Raw genomic sequence first — 18,993 nt, forward strand, 5'->3', positions numbered from 1 at the left:
ATTCTTGCTAAAATTTAATACTAGATAAGATAAGTGCTCTACCATTAAAGTTAAAAACTCGTGAAGCTAAGATTCTTTTGCTTAGAATTCCATAGTGGGGGAGAATATAAAGTTGGAGGATTTACTGATATATAAAATGGCGATTTACCATGTAGCATCAACATATGGGAAATACAAACAAAACATGAACTAGAAAATAGAAAGAAATGAACAACTATATTCCTTGTCTCTTCATGGATATTTTTGGGTCGTTGCTTGAGTAGTACTTAAGAGTTCTGAGTATGGCAGCTTAACACAAAGAGAAACAGATATACAATGCTACCCAAAAAAAAAAAAAAACAAGAGGAGGATGAAGGAAGAAGGTTAACAAAAATTCATGAGCCTTTTCATCATTGAAATTCAGAGCATACACAACAACATCCAAATTAAACACTCTACTCCCCCCACTAACTTAATTCTGGCCATACCAGCAAAAATGGGACTCTCAAACTCACAATGTGATGATGATGAAATCATCTCTATCAGATTTTTTTTTTTTTTTTTTTTTTACCTATGGCACACACATCTGTAGTGGTAGGCACTATTAATTGGGTCGTTTCCCTCCACTGGCACTTGCTCTGCTCTGCACTTGAACTTGCACCCTCTGCACTCATTAAAAGTGCATGTTGGTGCTGTGGATCCAATCATCAATCTCCTTGCGTAGTTCATGGTTTCCTTCCTGCTCTATACCCTCAAAATGATAAGCAATTATCAGCAGAATTGTAGAAAAATGTTAATTTGCATATGCTTGTCAATAAATTCTTCACCTGCTTAAGTAGTTGTTCTTCTTGTGGTGGAGAAGAATCATAGACCCTTTGCTGGTGTGGAAGTGCTGCTACTTGGGTTCTGGATCCTGCAGCAAAAATTAACATAGAATCAAAATGTTGCCATTTTCAAAACAAACTTGGCAAGTTGGCATACATAATGCTCTATCAATGCTTGGTGATTTGGTGGTTGGGAGAAAAGAAAAGAAAAGAAAAGAGAAGGGAAGAAAATTTTGGACAATTGGCTCCCATTTGAATCCAAACAAATTTGGAAAATACCCAACAGTGTGAGAGAGAGAAATATGCAACATATATACACTTTTCAAAAGACAGCAAAATTTGGTGAAAAAAAGTGCATGTAATGAAAGATTAGAGCTAAGAAGAAATGTGTGTGTGTAGATGTGGAAGATTTAAAGAAAGAAAAGGGTAAGAAGGAAAGAGCTAGTAATGGTTAACCTTGTAAAACATATGCTGCAAAGATTAATGTGAAGAATAGTAAGAGTAATTTAGGTCTTGTTGTAGATTTGGCCATTTCTTCTTCTCTCTCTCTTTTTTCCTTTGGTTTTGGAATAACTTTGAATTGGAGAGATGAAATATTTGTGGTCAATATATTAGAAGGATAAGAGAGAGAGGAAGGAAGGAGAGGGAGAGGTTTTGCAAAGCAGCTAAGCTACTCAGCTACTACAAGAGATAGGCTGTAGCACTGACGAAGAGACTCAGAGGAGACACACCTAAGATTTGGTCCCTATATAAGGGAATCTTTTGAAGAATGACCAAGATGACCATAAATTATGATAATCAAACATTATATTTTCAAGGGTAAAAGGGGGATTTAAAGTTGGCAAATCATTTGTTTGTCTTTAGAAGCGTGGTGGCAAAAATCTTACCCCACTGTATAGTCTCTGGACTCTAATACCAATCATGTGGTTTACACATACTAGAATTTACCAGGTCTCTTTTTTCTTTCTTTTTTTTATTGGACCCCAAGGCACAGAAGGAACCAGAATTTTCCCAACAAGAAAGTAAAATAAAACATGTTGACTGAATGTGCAATTCTCAAAGAACCAATTTTGAAACCAAAAGTTTCAGACTTGGGAAATGGTGTTTCTAGATTTGCTTCTCGTGTAAACTTTTTCCCCACTAGCATAGATTGTACATTTTGGAAGCAGCATCTTCACCAGGCTTTTTTTTTCTTTCTTTTTCCCTTTGGTGTGCTGGCAGAAGTCCTATTATGTATACTTCGAGATTTGCGTTGGCACGAGGCAACCATACTGTCCATTAGAGAAATGTTGTCAGCAGTTGACATTGGTCATTGTTGATGTATGTAAGATTTACTTTCAGGTAAGATTTTAAAGGGAAGGACTCTTGGCCCACTATTAGCAACATCAATATAGTCCCTAACTTAACCATTTGAGATTTTATACAAAAAGACCTCGATGTTATTAGGTGTGGAGCCATTCATTATATGAGACTTTCTATTTTCTTAAGTTTCTGACGTGGGACTCTGTATATTCTTCAACGTTCGCTACATCAACATTGCATGGTAAACGACGGTTACTAATCTATATCGTGTAAGTTTTGAAAATTAGACATTCAATTATTTAGGACGTAGATACAATCTTTGGTTGTCTTAAGCAAATTACTAAACAAATGTTCCTTTCAACTAAGGTTTCCTTTTAACAAGTGATCAAAAATTTGGAAAACGGTTAAAGTCGGTTATAGCAAAGTTTGGGAATTCCCGCGAATGCCCAACTTTGAAGAATACCATACCTTGCCTCCCACACCTCTCTACCTCTCTGCCTCTCTCTGCAATCTAAAAAAACCTGCACAAGTCAAATCTGAGGGACAATCCCTTTCCTTCATGCCAACCTCTCCTAAACTCAAAACCTCAGACTCATGACCCTCCCAAGCAAAGCATCCAACCTCTTCTCTTATATCACCTCCAACAACCATGTCCAAATCCCATCTTCACCATTCTAATCTCATTTCAGCTCTGCAACCCATTAACCATTTCATTCTTTTAGCTCTCAATCTTTCTTTCTCTGAAAATGGAATCTGAACAAGCAATGGCAGCTACTGTCTCAACCCGATTGACCACTTTCAAGTACTCGAACCGGGTTCTCTTGAAAACCATATTGGAGAGAAGGGATGGTGGCCTAGAATTGGCTGGTGAGAGAGTTGTGGTTGGAGGGTGGGTGAAGTCCTCCAAGGAGGTCAGGAAAGAGCCTGTGCCCCTTATAGTTGGTGATCATAGGCCGAATGAACCTGAACCCAGATCAGATGTCAGCTGTACCGAAATTCTTCAGTCTCGGATACCATTTTTAAGAGCAATTGTGAAGATCTTGGGAGGAAGCGGCGGCCATTACCCTCTTGGCGAAAAGCTGGAGGCTGCGGTTCATAAGCCCCCTCCTCCTTCCACTGTCTTCTTGAAAGTCAGTGATGGTTCTTGTGTTGCAACTCTTCAGGTAAATGTGAATAATAATAAATTTGATATGTATATAAATCTTATTCTGGGGGATTCTCCCAATATATATATATATATATAACGAAATTGTATTGGCAATAGTGAATTTAATGTGGCACATTTTGAATGTCTCTCTCAGGTGGTTGTTGAATCCTCACTAGCTCCACCAAGCCAGCTCTTGCATACTGGAACTTGTATCATAGTGGAAGGTTTGCTCCAGCAGTCTTTGGTACATGGCACAAATGTTATCGAGCTGAGAGTGGATACAGTACATCATATTGGAACAGTAGATTACAGCAAGTATTCATTAGCGAAAAAACGTGTGCCGTTGGATAAGTTAAGGGATTTTTGCCACATTCGAGCTCGAACAACCACGGTAATTTGTATCTCTTTGTTATTTGGTTGTCTTTGTTTAAATTTTCTAACTATGATCTGTTGTGGAAGGTAAGTGTTTGACATATTCCGTTGGTATACATTGTTGATTTGTAGCTTAAGTCTTTCGGGTCTAACACATGTTCTGCTTTATTTAGGTGGCATCTGTTATGCGAATCCGCAATGCGCTGGATTTTGCAGCTCACACATTTTGTCAAAACCATGGTTTCCTTAGTGTGCAAGTACCGATTCTAACGACCACAGACTGTAAAGGATTCAGTGAAAAGTTCCAGGTTACTAGTCTTTTTGGCAAAGCAGGTGAAAAGGAGGAGCCTCATCATAAGGCCATTGCTGAACTTGAAGGTGTTAGTCTAGATGTTATTAAGGCTGCTGTGAAGGAGAAAAGTAACTTGGTAGAGGAACTCAAGAGGACTGATAGCAATAAGGAAGCATTGGATGCTGCAGTGCAGGATTTAAGGAAAGCAAATGAATTAGCATCACAGTTGGAAGCAAGAGAAAAAACAAAACCAAAAACTTCTCAAAAGGTTGACAATGTTAAATCTTCTGAGGATTTCTTCTCCAGCCCAACTTATCTAACCTGTTCTGGTCGAATGCATCTGGAGAGCTATGCTTGTGCCCTTGGAAATGTTTACTCCTTTGGTCCCAGATTTCAAGCAGATAAAGAGGAGTCCCCGAAACATGCTGCAGAGATGTGGATGTTTGAAGTTGAATTGGCATTTTCACAATTAGAGGTAATTTTTTTTTTTTGGTCAAGACAATTAGAGGTATAAGCTAATGCTTTTGGCATGATTGAATTTTGGTCTAATACAGATTATAAGCAAACAAATTTCTTGAAGATCATCTGTCATTTTGAATTGTTATCTTTGATTCCTATAGTTTGATGTGATCCTGTGAGTTACATACTTTTAATCAAACCTGACCATATCCTATGGAGCTTCCAGGATGCAATCAATTGTGCAGATGACTTTCTCAAGTTCCTCTGCAAATGGGTATTAGAAAACTGTCCTGAAGATATGAAATTTGTTTCTCAACGAATCGACAAAACCAGAGCTGATCGTCTTCATTCGGTGATTTCAAGTTCCTTTGAAAGAATTTCCTACACTGAAGCATTAGATGCTATAAAGAAGGTTGATTGCATAAAATGGTCCTTGATGTAATTCTGACAATTGTTTCTTTTTCCACAAATATTATTTATGAAGTTCTGTTGATCTTAATCTGACAGGTTACAGAGAAGAAAATTGATACAAAAATAGAGTGGGGTGCTGCATTAACAGAAGCAGATCTGAGGTATGCATATAAACATTGTGATAATGATCTAAATAGGCCAATATCACAGTTATGTGGTAAGGACATCAGCTCCGGCTGTTGTGGCGGTTCCTAACTATTTTTTCATGCATCGCAGTTATTTGGCTGATGAGATCTTCAAGAAGCCTGTAATCATATACAATTATCCAAAAGAAGCCAAGCCATTTTATGTAAGGCTGAATGATGATGGAAAGACAGTTGCAGCATTTGATATCGTTGTACCGAAGGTAAGTTCATACTTGCTTTTCAAAAGAAATCATGAAAGACCCTTGTACCAGAACTTCTCCATCCCTGTAAATCCCACATATATTTTAAATTGGTTTTCAAGCTGAAAGACATTTTTGTTTGCAGGCTGGAAAGTTGATTTCTGGCAGCCAAAATGAGGAGCGCATCACTATTCTAACTACAAGGTCTTAGCATTCATAGTCTCATGGCCAAAAGGCTGTTCTTACTTTTCTTGTGAACATGGAAACATAAATCTCATATTTGCTGTTTCTTGTTTGCAGGGTTAAGGAATTAGGCTTAGCAAGAGAGCAGTACGAATGGTACTTGGATCTTCGCCGGCATGGAACTGTTAAGCACTCTGGATTCAGTCTTGAGTTTGATCTTATGGTTCTCTTTTCCACTGGCCTGACTGATGTAAGAGATGTTATCCCCTTCCCCAGAAGCTATGGCAAAGCCGACTACTAGCCAAACTCTAAGTGCAAACATGTAAATGACTCAAAGGGTGACAAAACCGTAGATATACATTGAGTACAAACATATAAATACATGTAAATGAATAAGGAAATTTATAATCAGAATGGCAGCCTTACAAAATTTCTGCACTCCTTCTTTGAAGTTTGGCAGGGCAATTGGAACTGTCTTTGAATATTAGTCTATAAAATCTTTAGCGGATGTTGATGTCAACCATTATAAAATTGACCCATCATTATAATTCCAACTTTACACAATTTCTTGCGCTTTGCCCCACATTAAACCCATTTCCACCAGAACATGGCATTCCATTGGCTTTGAAGCAAAATTGAACAAATGGTTGTGTTTTAAGGAGAAAGACTTCTATGAAACTGGGACAACACTATTTTGCCATCTCCGACTAATAACGTTGTGACATGTGTGACAGCAATTCCACGATGCATAGTATTATTGGTCGGCGATAGCAAAATAATGTTATTCCCGTTGCAACTAAGTTTTTCTCGTCTTAAAGGGGCAATTGGTCCCATCAGTGAGAGGCTGAGATCCCACTGCAATGAGATGAAAATGACCTCACAACCAATTATTCTTAGATTGGTTTTCCAATCACAAGTAAACCCATCTCTATAATTGCATCTCTTTTTAGCAAAGTCAAATGAAATCATAATTATCAAAAGATACAAGATGCATACTTATCAAAGCTGTAATTTTATCATAGAAAACACACATACATCATACATACATGTTAATGGAATTTGTTGTGCCGCATCTTCCTTTGGATTGTCTTATTTTGGCTGTGGCTTATTTTGAACCAGCATATACTATATATGAATACATAATCTATGGATCATAAACTACAGCCATTAAAGTATTATCAGCCACAGGCAGGGTATTGTTTGAATCAAGAGGGAAGAAAAATGGATAGAGCTCATATCTGACATAACAGCTGCTATATAGAACTCTACAACCCTTGCGGTTGTCACAAAAGGTTCCGAAATTTCCCACTGCAATGGCCAAGCACTGAGAACAGTCTAGCTGAGACAAGTCCCTTGTGCACTGCACCAAAGCATATAGTGTCAAAAATGGTGACAGCTTGGTCTCACCTTTCCCAAGTCCTCCATTCTTTGGCACAACAGCTTGTTCCTCAATCTTGTCCACCAGAGCTCCTAGTTCTTTGTTGAAGCTCTCGGGATCGGTCACATTATCGACATTCCCGTACAATATACCTCCCAATGAAGCTCTTGTTGTTGTACCTCAAGAAGCAATAGTCGTACCAAATTCGAGCATCTGCCTGGTCTGGACAGCGCTTGCGGATTTGCTTTGCAGCGTCTTGGATGCAACTAGAGCAGTCTTTGCTGCCCACAACATCCCCTCTGCATTGAGCCAGGCCAAAGACTCGGTCTTGGCCTTTGCCATAGGAAGTAGCAAAAAAACCAAGTGAAGCAGTTTTGGGCACCAATTGAGCCAATAAAGTATCAATATTTGCTGATATTTGGCTAGCATTACTTATTTTAGTACTATCTTCGTTGCAGAAATCTCCCAAAGGGTCTTGAGATTCTGCACTGCAACAAGAGAAGAAGATCAGAACTAGCAAGAGAAGAATATGGTATGCCAAGTTAATAATCTTCATTGTGGCTCAGCTTACTTGCATTACATGAGATGAAAGATTCATTTTGAGAGGCTGTTTTTATTAGCCACCAAGCAGTCAAGTGGTGGATGTGGATGAAGAAACCATTGCATTGCAGACCATTTTGACTTTGTTGGTTTTGCACTACATTCCACCACCAAAAAGAAAAAAGAAGCATTGCTTCTAGAAGGAGACATGATTTTTTCTTGGTTCCTATTTTGTTACACTCAATACCCACTACACAGAAATAGGAGCAAGCAGACAGAAAGATTACACTGCACTGACAAACATCTGATTGTATTAGATTAGTTGCCCAATGCACTAGAAAATCACTTTTACAAAAAGCTTAAACATGCTATAATGTAATTGCTTTTGGGAAATCATAAGAAACGAAAGTGTCTCCATTAAACTGAAGCACGGGTCTGCGGGAAGAAATGTCTGATCATTTCATGGTCAACTTTTTGGGCTTGTATTACTGATTATTGACTTCTCAATTGCTTTATGGGTCTTCTCTCCTTGGAAAGATTCTACTTGTGAACTGCCAGAAAGGTATATAGACAAAAATAAATGATATATCAAGGGAAAGAAAGTTCCATATTATTTTTCCATTTAGTGCCCGTTTGGTATTATTTATTTGAGGTGATAAGTGATTTTTAAAAAAATTTGGGAAACCCAACCCGTTTGGTAAACTATGAGAAAATCACTTACTATTAAAAATTGCTGTGAGAGAAAGCTATAAGTGAAAGCAGCTAATGAGGTGCTTTTATTTTTTGATTATGCAGAAATTATTTTCAAAGAGACGCTGGTTTTAATGTTTATGCGGCAATCAATTTCTGATTATGCCGGAAATTAGTACCAACAACACGTTTAACAAAAAGTTTACCAAACGCCAAACTGCTTTCTCTCACAGTTGATTTATCTCACAGCAAATCTTACAGTGATTATTTTTACAACACAGCAATGCCAAACTGGCCCTTACTTCCATTTCTGAGATCGTATGTGTATCTTTATTTTTTGTTTATTTAAATTCCTAATTCGATGCTCAACAAGAAATGTATTTTCCCAATCACACATTCTGCTTATAAGCGTTTTTATTATAAATACGTCGAAATCCTTACTAAGAAACCAAGTGAAAATGCATAAAATGTTTTCATGACCCAAAAAAATCACTTTTTAAGTTTTTCAATCACATATATTATAGTATCACTATTTGATAGATTGATCTAAAGAAATAAAATGAAATGATTATGTAAGATTTGTCCTTGGGATGCACCTCAATACCCCTTTCTAAGCATCGTAAAGCATACTTTCTTGAAACAATATATAATTACGTAAATTTGACAGTGATGGTCAAGTGCAGCTAGGATAATGTTTGAGACACCATTTTCTTTCTATTTTTTGTTCATGATTTTTTTTTTCCTTCTAATGCAATTGTGTTCTTTTTTCATCAAAATGATCCACATGATGATCATATACGTTACCATTAAACCAAGAGACATGCTAAATATTCTCCACAACTAGCTGTCTTGACTTTCAATATCAATAGATAAAAAGGCAACCTGTATCCGCATGCCAATAAAAGCCACTTTTAACTCAAACAAACACCGGCATTGAAGAAAAGTTATTGGGTGATTAACAGAGCGTCACGTAATGTTACAGTCCATTTATATTAGGTTTCATATCGTATTTGAATAAATAACACTACGTTCTTATGTGACGGTCGCATAAAATATTTTCACTCACCACTGAGTTGCCCACAACCCACTCAACTCAGTGAGTTTGAGGCCCAGCCCAAAACCCATAAAAGAGAACCGAAAAAATAAAAAAAATCACCCAAATTTTATTAACCCGCCAATTACGCAGCTTTGTCCAAAGCTAATTTCCTGCGCTATAAAACTAACCCGAAGTTCCACTTTCTCACATACAGACACACAAAACCTCTCCTTATCATAAGAAGGCCAAGCAATTCAGAGTCTCGAAGACTCAGAGAGAGAGAGAGAGAGAGAGAGAGAGAGCGGGCCAATGGAGGAAGAGGTAGGAGGAGAAGAGTACTTGTTCAAGGTGGTGCTGATAGGAGACTCGGCAGTGGGCAAGTCGAACCTGCTTTCGCGGTTCGCTCGAAACGAGTTCGACCCCAACAACAAGGCCACAATTGGGGTTGAGTTTCTGACCCAGGAATTGGAAATCGATGGAAAAATGGTGAAGGCCCAGATCTGGGACACTGCTGGTCAAGAACGCTTCAGGGCTGTGACCTCTGCTTACTATAGAGGCGCTGTTGGTGCTCTTATTGTCTATGATATCAGTAGGAAGACCACCTTTGAGAGTGTCAAGCGCTGGCTCGATGAGCTTACCAGTAAGTTTTTGATTGCCCCTTTTGTTAAGATTGGTTTTTTCTTTCTCGTTTTATGTTTAGTTGGTGAGAAAATGTGGGGAAAACGAAGAGATGTTTGTGGGTTTTGGATTGGATGATATGCAATTTTCAGTAACAGAGCGATTCTTTTTAGCTATGTTTGTCTTTGGTTTGCGAATTTGTGGATGCTTTATTTGGTTTGTTACATGTCCACTAACTTTTTTTCACAGTTGCTCTGGTTCTGATTGTACATGATGCAATTAAATAAAGAAACGACAATTTGTTGTCTGTGTGTTGCTTGTTTACTTCTTTTGTATAAATGGGAACAGAAAGGCTTCTAATTTGTTGGGGACATGTGCTTCCCCGGATACAGCTTTGCTGAGAATAAAGCCAGACTTCATGTTGGTGGTGTTCATGGATGGTTCTTATGGGTGATTAATGTGGGTGCCCAATAGGTGGTGATAATGGTCATTGGTTACAACTTGTAATAACTGGGTGCATAAAATCCCAAATGAGGAACAGCTACTACTTTTGTGGCTGATATTAGTGCCAATGTCAAGAGGGAATGTGTTTTATATTGATCTTCTTAGGGACTAAAATTTGGATGCTTTTTTGGTTGAACATTTATGAGGTTAGGTAAAGCGTTGAAGTACTAATTCAGGGTTTTATGATTTGTGGGCTGCCTAACATGGAGTTTGTTTATTCATATTGAAAGGCAACTGTTTCCAAACTAGTTGTCATCTTTTCATAAATGTTAGAACTTAAACATACCTTAGAACCATCAGGGTGATGTCTTTTTATGTAAAAGGATGAAATAATTTCCTTTTCTAGTGTTTGATAGGCTTGCCTAGAATATTCCATCCAACAAATACAAATTCGTAGCATTTTTGTGTGTGCACATAATAGATGAACTTGTATTAATTAAGTGGCTAATACTTAATTTATACAACTGCTTAGAAAGCATGTTGTATCTACCCCTTGGTTTGCATTTATTTGTTTAAACTTTTTGGGTTGGTAATACTTCTTACGCAAGTCCGTTGAGTTTGGAAAACCCATTAATTGGTAATTTCACAAGCATGCTAGGAAATAGGTTAACTCTTGATGAAAACATGCTCATGTTACTGTTGACATACGCAATCACCAGGGAAGGCATACACTCTCTTTTATTATTGCATTACATTAGCTTAGGTGTTCTTCTCTTTACTAAATGTCAATGGAACAAAGGCACAACAAAGTTCTGAGTGATAGGTGACGAGCCGTAGTACTGAATATATAAGGTTTATGTCAACATGGTAATCTTTGTAGTTTCATTATGATTTGTGGTTGCTCAGCTTTTTTATTTTATTTTTTATTATGCTGATTTTTATCATCTAGTTACCATCCCTGGAATTGATAAGAAGAATTTATGTTCATATCTCCAATCTATTAAGGGTCAGGTAGTTAATGCTTAATTGAATGATTATGCAGCTCATTGCGAAACAACAGTAGCAAGGATGTTGGTAGGAAATAAGTGTGATTTGGAGGATATCAGGGATGTGAGCGTGGAAGATGGCAAAAGCCTTGCAGAAGAAGAAGGCCTATTCTTCATGGAGACTTCTGCACTGAATGCTACCAACGTTCAAACGGCTTTCGAGATGGTTATCCGGGAGATTTACAGCAATGTCAGCAGGAAAGTCCTAAATTCCGATTCCTACAAGGCCGAGTTATCTGTCAATCGAGTAAACCTGGTGAAAAATGGGGCAGACTCAAGGAAAAGTCGGATGAATCTCTCGTGTTGTGCTGGATGATCTCTCTCTATTACTCAAGTTTCACATTTCTATTTAGACTGTTCTTTCTCCCCAGCCCTAAACAAATATTTCTATCCTGGTTATCTTTAGGGTGGTTGCTAGGGTTATTGATGTCTGAGCTTGTCATTCACAAATCTGTCTTTGGGGATTAGCCATCAATAAGACTATTTTTTTGATTTAATTTGAAGTTCTTATTGTGTTGTGAGTCCTGGGAGTAAATTCAACAATAGGTTTCAGTGATGAAGGAGCAGGTAAACATACGAGAATGGGAAACACCCACATGTTTCTTCCAAAATCTGATTTTTGAACAATTTGAGTTCTTTATGTTGGATTGGAATTTAAGCATGTTTGAGATGTATATTACTTTTTATAAATTGGGTTCATTTCAGTCTAGTACCCCAAACTCTTATCCTTAAGGCATGTTTGTCCCTGTACTCTTAATTTTAACAATCAAGTACCCTAATCTTTTTAATTTTTTATAATTTGGTTTCGGCGTTAATTTCACAATTAAGATTTTTGTTAATTGCCTATGTGGCAAGCTTGGGTCCTACTTATTCGCTTCTTTAGATCTTAGTTGAAGGGTATTTTCGGGTCATTGATGTCTTCTGCAAGTACTGTTGTTAAAAACCTACGATACATTTTTTGCAAGTTTGGACGGGAAGACACCAATTGTCCGAAAATACCCTTCAACGAACATCAAAAGAAGTGAATAGTTGGGACCCAAACATGTCACATAGGCAATTAATGAAAATTTTGATGGTGAAGTTAATGTTAGAATCAAATTGCAAAAAATTGAGAAGTTTGGGGTGCATTATTGTTAAAATTGAGAGTTCATGAGCAAAAATGCCTTAAGAGCATTCACAATGATGCTCTCTATTTCTTAGCTAAAATTTAGCAAAAAATATAAGAAGCTATTTTAGGAGCTCTCTAAAAAATTTCAACTCCAACCATACTATCTAATTTGGAGAGTCATAAATGTTATAACTCTTTTTTGATTAGTCCATCACTATTAAAAAATAAAACAAAAAATAGTTAGCATTAATTAAAAGTTTGAAATACTCATTAAATAAAACAGCATTAAATTATAAGAAGCTACTAAGAATTCTCTCTCCTCTCAGATTTAGGAGCTCCTAGAGGACTCCCTATTTTAGGCGGTGGATAGGGAGCATGGAGTTGCATTTTTACAATTCTTCCTTAAAATTTGTCTAAGGAGGTGGTTTAGGAAGCCCATTGTGAATGCTCTGGGTGAGAATTTAAGGTACAAAATTGAGATTAACCCTTAAAAATTCATTGGAGGCCAATTGGCATGATCATTATCAGCAAAAGCATATATATAGTTATATATCATCTGAAGCATTATAATTTTTTTTCCCTTTCAAGAAGACTATTGGAGTTGTACAATAATGTTACATGAACCAAATATCTGTTCCAGAAAATTTATCTATACATAAGAAAAAATAAAACAAGCTAAGAAAATAAAGCATTCAGGAACATTTCCCATCTACAAGAAGACCTATTTTTCTTGCCTAAAAAAGAAAATTTAACAGAACAAGAATGAAAAAATGGCCTGTAATCCGCTACCAGTAACTTGAAACAACGCAGATGCTATACCCAACCACTGATAATGTTGAAGATATCAGAAGTGAGCTCTCTAAGGCTTCCTCAAGGCAGATGCTGCACCCATGACAACAGCCAAGACAAGCCCAAGGCCAGCTCCAAGGGAAGCACCCACAGCTGCAGATGTAAGTGAATTTGCCTTAGCTTGAGAATCGCGGCTTGCATCCATAGCCATTGCATGCTCTCGTGCCATTTCCACCAAAAGCCGATCTCTAGCAAGTTCCTTAAAAATGCAAATAAAGCACATCAACAATGAAATGATATAACTGGAGACCACAACTTATAATATGGAAGTGAAACAGTAGCCAATAAATCTAGAGAGCAGTAAGGAATGAAAGACTTAGAACAAAAAGATAATACTATCCTTCATCAGCCACTGTGACATAAGGATGATGAGACGTTTGTTTACCTGAAAGGCGGCTTCTTCATGGGTTTGTAGCGCATGATGGACTACTTGACGAAGAGAGTTGACACCCTCCACTGGGAGAATGATTTCTTTCTTCTGGAAAGGCCTCCTAACAAGATTTATGGGAGCATAAATAAGCTTTTGAGCACTCATCCTCTCATCAGCATCTCCAGTCCTTGCACCAGCACTGGGCATGACATATGGACAGGAATTGATAACGCAAGTGGTTCTCGGAGATGCTTGGTATGACTGGATAACAGCACCAATTGCTTCTTTTTGCTGATGAGCACTGACAGAAAATTTGTTTGTTACGGCAAGAACCCAAGGAATTCCCAGAGATTTAGCTTCATCCAGTAGAAGTGAAAGGGCTGGCTTTGGCGGGGATCCATTTGAGTTGTTAGAGCGTGGTATTCTATGAGACAGGTTATGAACAAGAACAATCAAGTCTGTCTTTCGATTAAGATCACGAATTCCTGCCCATAGTTCATCTCTGAAACGAGTGGCCTCCATATTCAGCTCCTGTAATATGAATTCCAGATATACGACTTTAAACCATGAGAAAGAATAAGATATTCCATGCCAATATGGACATTCCTTAACAAGGAGGAAATACCTGCAAATTTACCCCTGCTGAATCACAGAAGCATAAACCACGAGAAATACCTTCTTGGACATCAGTTTCTGGAAGCAGATTCTCAATATTGGAAATATTGGTTATTCTGCCTTGGGATAATATAGCCTTAAAAAGTGAAGTCTTGCCAGCACCCTACATGGGAAATATATCATGTGAGTCGCTACACACTAGATGGCAAACAATATATATAAAGAAAGTTTTCAAGCTAGAATTAAAACATAAATACCTCAAGTCCAAGTAACCGCACCCTACGAGTTCTCACATGAACCTCTTTTGAGACGGTGGTAAAATCACTGGTACAAAATATGAAAAATTCACTTAATCCTTCAGGACGGATGGACTTTTCCTCAGGAGATGGTCCTGAAGTGTGCTCCCTATTAAGATTAGCTGTGTTGGAATCAATAGGAAACACATGCATAAATGAATCTGCTACCATCTGTTGCTTTGGTGGTTGTTTCAACGGAGCTCCAACTAAGACTCGCATTTTTTGTAGGTCCACCTTCTCTCCATAATTTGAAGAGTAAGTTGGGGTAGCAGGAAAGGATTCTACTGCTGTTGAACACCTAAATGAAGATATGGAATCACATTAATAAAAAGAATTGAATGCACAGCGAGCAGAGACATCCGTGAAGATTGTTACAAAGAACAGTACCAGTTGCCATTCACTTGGGCATGAACAAGTGTACAAAGATGCAATCCAAAACCAGTGATATCAACTTTTAGTGGATCTCCATTCTTCTCACCAGGTATGCCATTCCATCCAAGAGGAGCAACTGAAGTAGCAGTCCGAATAACTGGAGACTCGACAATATGCCCAAGCTCCACAGTTCCTGCAACTGCAAGGCCAAGCCATTGCTGCAGATGCGGAAACTGCTGCAGTTGCTCTATGCCTGAAAAAGGTGAGGTATCATCTCTCATGCACAGGTCATAGATTCTGCAGAGGAAACAAGGTTAGATAAGGTAAGAAACTTACAGTACTTAAAATTGCATGATAATAATGCGCGAATGAAGTACATGAGATAACATTTTCATTTTTCAAAGCATACTTGGAGAAATTACAAGTTCTGGGCGTATCTTCTCAATAACCATAATGGCCCAAGATTGCAAAATTTGGGTATCATGTGAATCAAGTTATGGCTAATCTAAAGGCATGATGCAGGATCCGGTAAAACTCAATCTCTGAGGGCGTTATTTTCAGCAGGCACATCAAGAAACTATGAAGATTTTAAAAAGTATATTATCTCAAGGATAGTGTAATGGAGACTGCCTAGATGTGAAAGCACCAATTTCTATTCATAATAACAGTGAATTCCCAGGTAGGAAGTCCGCGAGAAGTGATTTCAAACAAAATGCACTGAGCAGAGTCCACAACAGCTTGTCTCATTCCTGGATAGATCTATACCATTATTGAAGACTTGATCATGGGTCGGAAATATGCAACCTAAGTCCTTCAGACCAACGTAACACCAATTTGGGAAGAAAGGATATTGCAGAAGCACAACTCAAAATGGGATTAGCGCATTAAAGAGAAAAACTCTTGGATGTATCTCATTTATTACCTCTGGAACCGAAACCTATATGACTTCATTGAATGCGATCGAAATCGTTCCCTTAGTTCCGCAATCACAGATCCGACCTGAAAATGTCTTTGCCAAAAGAAAGCAAATAAAATGAGAAATTCCAGACACCACTACAACTTATAACTACTGCTGAGCAAGAAAAACTGTTAAAAGCCAAAACTTTATGCGGGAGAAAATATAAAAGTTCAAAAAACAAAAAAAGGGATGGTCATGCAAAGGAAGCTCATACCGATGTCAACTTTGAGTACTCTGCATCTGATAGTGACTTCACTGATGAATTTTCCAAGAGATAAAGCTGGCACAAAATAAAAAGTTTCTGATGAGCTCGCAACTATAAAGAACTTAACGATTAGCCTGATGATAAGCATACAGAACCATCAGGCATTGTAAAGTTTGGACTAGTTTCCAACCTCTCATGCATGCCCCTAAGCTCAAAAATCATTCAAAAGGGTAACCAGTTTGTATTGCAATACCTCCCCAAATGGTACATATGAAGGTAAATAAGGCACTCTACGCCATGTCCTGCCATCCCCATTTTTAGCAGTGCTTGTTTTAGCTGACTTCTCATTTGGTGACACATATGGTGGCTCTTTATCAGTTTCAGAGATAGGCTTAAGAGATATACCATCAGAACCCTCTTGGATTTCAAGAGACTGTGCTTCAACAATGTCATCATCTACTACAGTTGTTGCAACAGAATCTGACAGAGAAGATGTCTCAACAGAATTAACTTTCTTTCCTCTAAATTTATTAAATTGTCTTCTTACGCCCTCTAAGGGAACAAGCCTTGAAAGTCTCCAGATAGAAGTCTGTACAGGTCCCAAACCAAGAACCAATTGTTCCCCCTCATTCTCTTTACGTTTTCCTACTGCTTCCTCACTTTTTAACATGGATATGCTAGTACTTTCAGTTTCAGCGGGCACTAAAGGAGGTTGTGCATTATAATGGTGAAAATAAGCAGGAGACAAGATGCGAGGCACCAGATCTTCTGGAATGCAGTAACTCTTGAAGTAATGCTGCCACCCCTCTCTATTAACATAACTATAAGAGATTAAAAGAAATATGACTTTAGTTATGTTTAAATAAGATAAAAGGAAAATAATAATAATAATAATAATAATCTTCACTAACTATGAAAGACCACAGAAAGTCAGTTGAAAAAAGGACCAGAAACCTACTCTCTTAAAGCTGCATTCCCAACAGGGGGCTGGGAAAATGTTATGCATTTGACTTTAACATTTTCATTCTCCTTTAGTGAAGAAGAAGAAGCAGCAACCACTCTTAAAATAGCAAGGGTAGCTAGTACTGCCACCTACATTGGCAAAAGCACGTAGACTCTATGAAATTATAATCAATAACAAGTAAAGCAACCGCTGACACTCAAGCAAAGAAGCTAATCAAACTTACTGCTCCACCAAGTGAGTGACCGCATAACACAAGGTTGCGTTTTTTCTTTTGAGCAAGCCTGTACAATTCCAAAGCAGGTATACCTTTGGCACGAGCCAAGAACCCCTAAATATAAAAATTTGAAAGGATAGCATGTTAGATAATCATTTGGGCGCGCACACAAGAGCACATGCATTTGTGCTTGGGACTGCAATCATACCCGATGAGCAGCCGGTTTAGCTTTATCATTCACTTGCTTCGATTTCGATTCAAGAGGGTTCCACAAATTCTCCACATTTCCATTTCCATTTTGAGGTCGATTTGATTTATTATTTTCGGTCCCATTAGTAACCTCCACGGCATCCTCATGAAATATAGCACCTTGAAATATATTCGCATCGGTCATCACATCCCTTCATGATATTCAAAAACAAATAAATGAACTCACAATAATCAAAGATAACAATGCTGATTGAATTGCATCGAATTCAAATGGCTCTCTTACTTGTACTGCTTCGTACCAATGAAGGAAGCAAACAACGTATCACCTGCTTCCGCCAATAAATAACTGCAACACCAAAACGCAAAACAGCTAACAATTCAAACCCAGAACACAAACTTTCGAATCAAACACCCCAAACAAACAAACAAAAAAATCAAACACCTGTGAGGAACGTGATCCGAAGAAGGCTGAACACGCTCGAGAGATACAATTTGTCCTCCGAAGTCGGCCTTAAACTTGTTCACAGCGCGAACCAAGTCCGAAGCAGGTCTCTACACGAAGCATCCAACACACATTAACATTGCACACAACATGTTCGATCAAATACGAGAGAGAGATAGAGAGCTTGTTTCACTGACCTTGTAAACGCACTCGGAGAGGACCATGCAGCAGAGGATGTCCTGGAGGTCGGAGACGGAGTCGGCCTTGACGGCGCCGCAGAGATCGTGGAGCTGCTTGCGGCGGCGCTCGTACTCCTGGTGGATCCTCCGGCGATGTTCCCGGTAGCCGTCGCCGCCGACCCACGGCCACTTCATCCTCCACTGCAGTGGGCCCCACGACACCTTCAGGAGCTTGGCTCTCTGCTCCTTGATCCATGCCTCCACTCGGCTCTGTATCGTCTCCATTTGCGCTTTGCTAATCGCGCTCTTTTGCTCGTTCGTCATAAAACGACGAAGATCACGAGGCGGTTTCTTCTATTATTATTTTATTTTATTTTTATCACTCAAAAAATTTAAACGGAGATTTGGGAAAATAGAGTATGGGAGAGAATCGTGTCCGGTCTGTAAAGGCATATGCTATGGAATCCGACACGTACAATTTTATATTTTCTTCTTTTCTTTTTAATTTCTATTTTTCATTATTTCATAAAGTGGTCTCTCTTTCGAATAAAGGAAAGTTTAAAAATTAAATATGTTTTATTCTTTAATCTTTAGATTACTCTTTTCACAAGATTAGCACACATTCTCCTAAACAAGTGTTGTTTTTCACAATATTAGCACATTCGCCTAGTCAAGTATTGTTGTTGTTAGAAATCATAGAATACTACGTTCATATAGTATATTTTGTATACATTTTATAATATGGGTAGACGATATGATTTATTTTTCATATTTTTAGAGAATAATATTAATAAATAGTCACTTATATTATAACACGTGTACAAAATGTATCAGGTAACCGTACTATTCTATAATCACCCTGTTGTTGCCCATTCTCCTAATAAAATGTTGTGAGCTATATTTATAACTTTGGGAAAATTTTATCACAAAGTTTTCTGATTTTTTAAATTAATATTTCCAAAACGAGCAAGAGTTTCCAAAACAATCTTTATAGTAAACCAGTTAAACTCATAAAATACATTGATTAGCAAACCACCATTTGTATCTCTGAAATGGAAGAAGCGAAATTAGCAAATGTTTAGTTAATTTTTTTCATGGAAAATTT

The 18,993-nt window shown here is 37.9% G+C and overlaps 5 protein-coding genes across 5 annotated transcripts; 2 read left to right on the forward strand and 3 right to left on the reverse strand.

The window, feature by feature from the left end:
* LOC109950601 (EPIDERMAL PATTERNING FACTOR-like protein 9) lies at window positions 364–1,515 on the reverse strand. The gene is made up of 3 exons (XM_020570075.1): window positions 1,260–1,515; window positions 807–892; window positions 364–723 (listed from the first exon to the last, which is right to left on the reverse strand). Exons 1-3 carry the CDS (start codon window positions 1,333–1,335, stop codon window positions 547–549), a joined length of 339 nt encoding a protein of 112 aa, XP_020425664.1. The 5' UTR covers window positions 1,336–1,515; the 3' UTR covers window positions 364–546.
* Window positions 2,375–5,833, forward strand: LOC18768613 (asparagine--tRNA ligase, cytoplasmic 2). The gene is made up of 8 exons (XM_007200689.2): window positions 2,375–3,268; window positions 3,407–3,643; window positions 3,798–4,391; window positions 4,602–4,787; window positions 4,883–4,947; window positions 5,063–5,192; window positions 5,317–5,375; window positions 5,472–5,833. Exons 1-8 carry the CDS (start codon window positions 2,852–2,854, stop codon window positions 5,653–5,655), a joined length of 1,872 nt encoding a protein of 623 aa, XP_007200751.1. The 5' UTR covers window positions 2,375–2,851; the 3' UTR covers window positions 5,656–5,833.
* On the reverse strand, window positions 6,357–7,393 carry LOC18767875 (cysteine-rich repeat secretory protein 55). The gene is given in 2 exon segments (XM_020570074.1): window positions 6,357–6,883; window positions 6,885–7,393. Coding segments are annotated over 2 exon segments (789 nt in total). The 5' UTR covers window positions 7,289–7,393; the 3' UTR covers window positions 6,357–6,498.
* LOC18768437 (ras-related protein RABA5b) lies at window positions 9,011–11,805 on the forward strand. Its single transcript, XM_007200396.2, has 2 exons — window positions 9,011–9,638; window positions 11,103–11,805. The coding sequence occupies exons 1-2, from the start codon at window positions 9,308–9,310 to the stop codon at window positions 11,420–11,422; spliced, it is 651 nt and encodes a 216-aa protein (XP_007200458.1). The 5' UTR covers window positions 9,011–9,307; the 3' UTR covers window positions 11,423–11,805.
* LOC18766684 lies at window positions 12,742–18,359 on the reverse strand. The gene is made up of 14 exons (XM_007199634.2): window positions 17,907–18,359; window positions 17,710–17,819; window positions 17,551–17,613; window positions 17,266–17,458; window positions 17,067–17,171; window positions 16,838–16,971; window positions 16,133–16,700; window positions 15,889–15,954; window positions 15,639–15,715; window positions 14,732–15,013; window positions 14,306–14,642; window positions 14,059–14,211; window positions 13,449–13,964; window positions 12,742–13,262 (listed from the first exon to the last, which is right to left on the reverse strand). Exons 1-14 carry the CDS (start codon window positions 18,210–18,212, stop codon window positions 13,074–13,076), a joined length of 3,099 nt encoding a protein of 1,032 aa, XP_007199696.2. The 5' UTR covers window positions 18,213–18,359; the 3' UTR covers window positions 12,742–13,073.

This window comes from Prunus persica, chromosome G8, assembly GCF_000346465.2.
Source record: "Prunus persica cultivar Lovell chromosome G8, Prunus_persica_NCBIv2, whole genome shotgun sequence".
NCBI classification, from domain to species: domain Eukaryota; kingdom Viridiplantae; phylum Streptophyta; class Magnoliopsida; order Rosales; family Rosaceae; genus Prunus; species Prunus persica.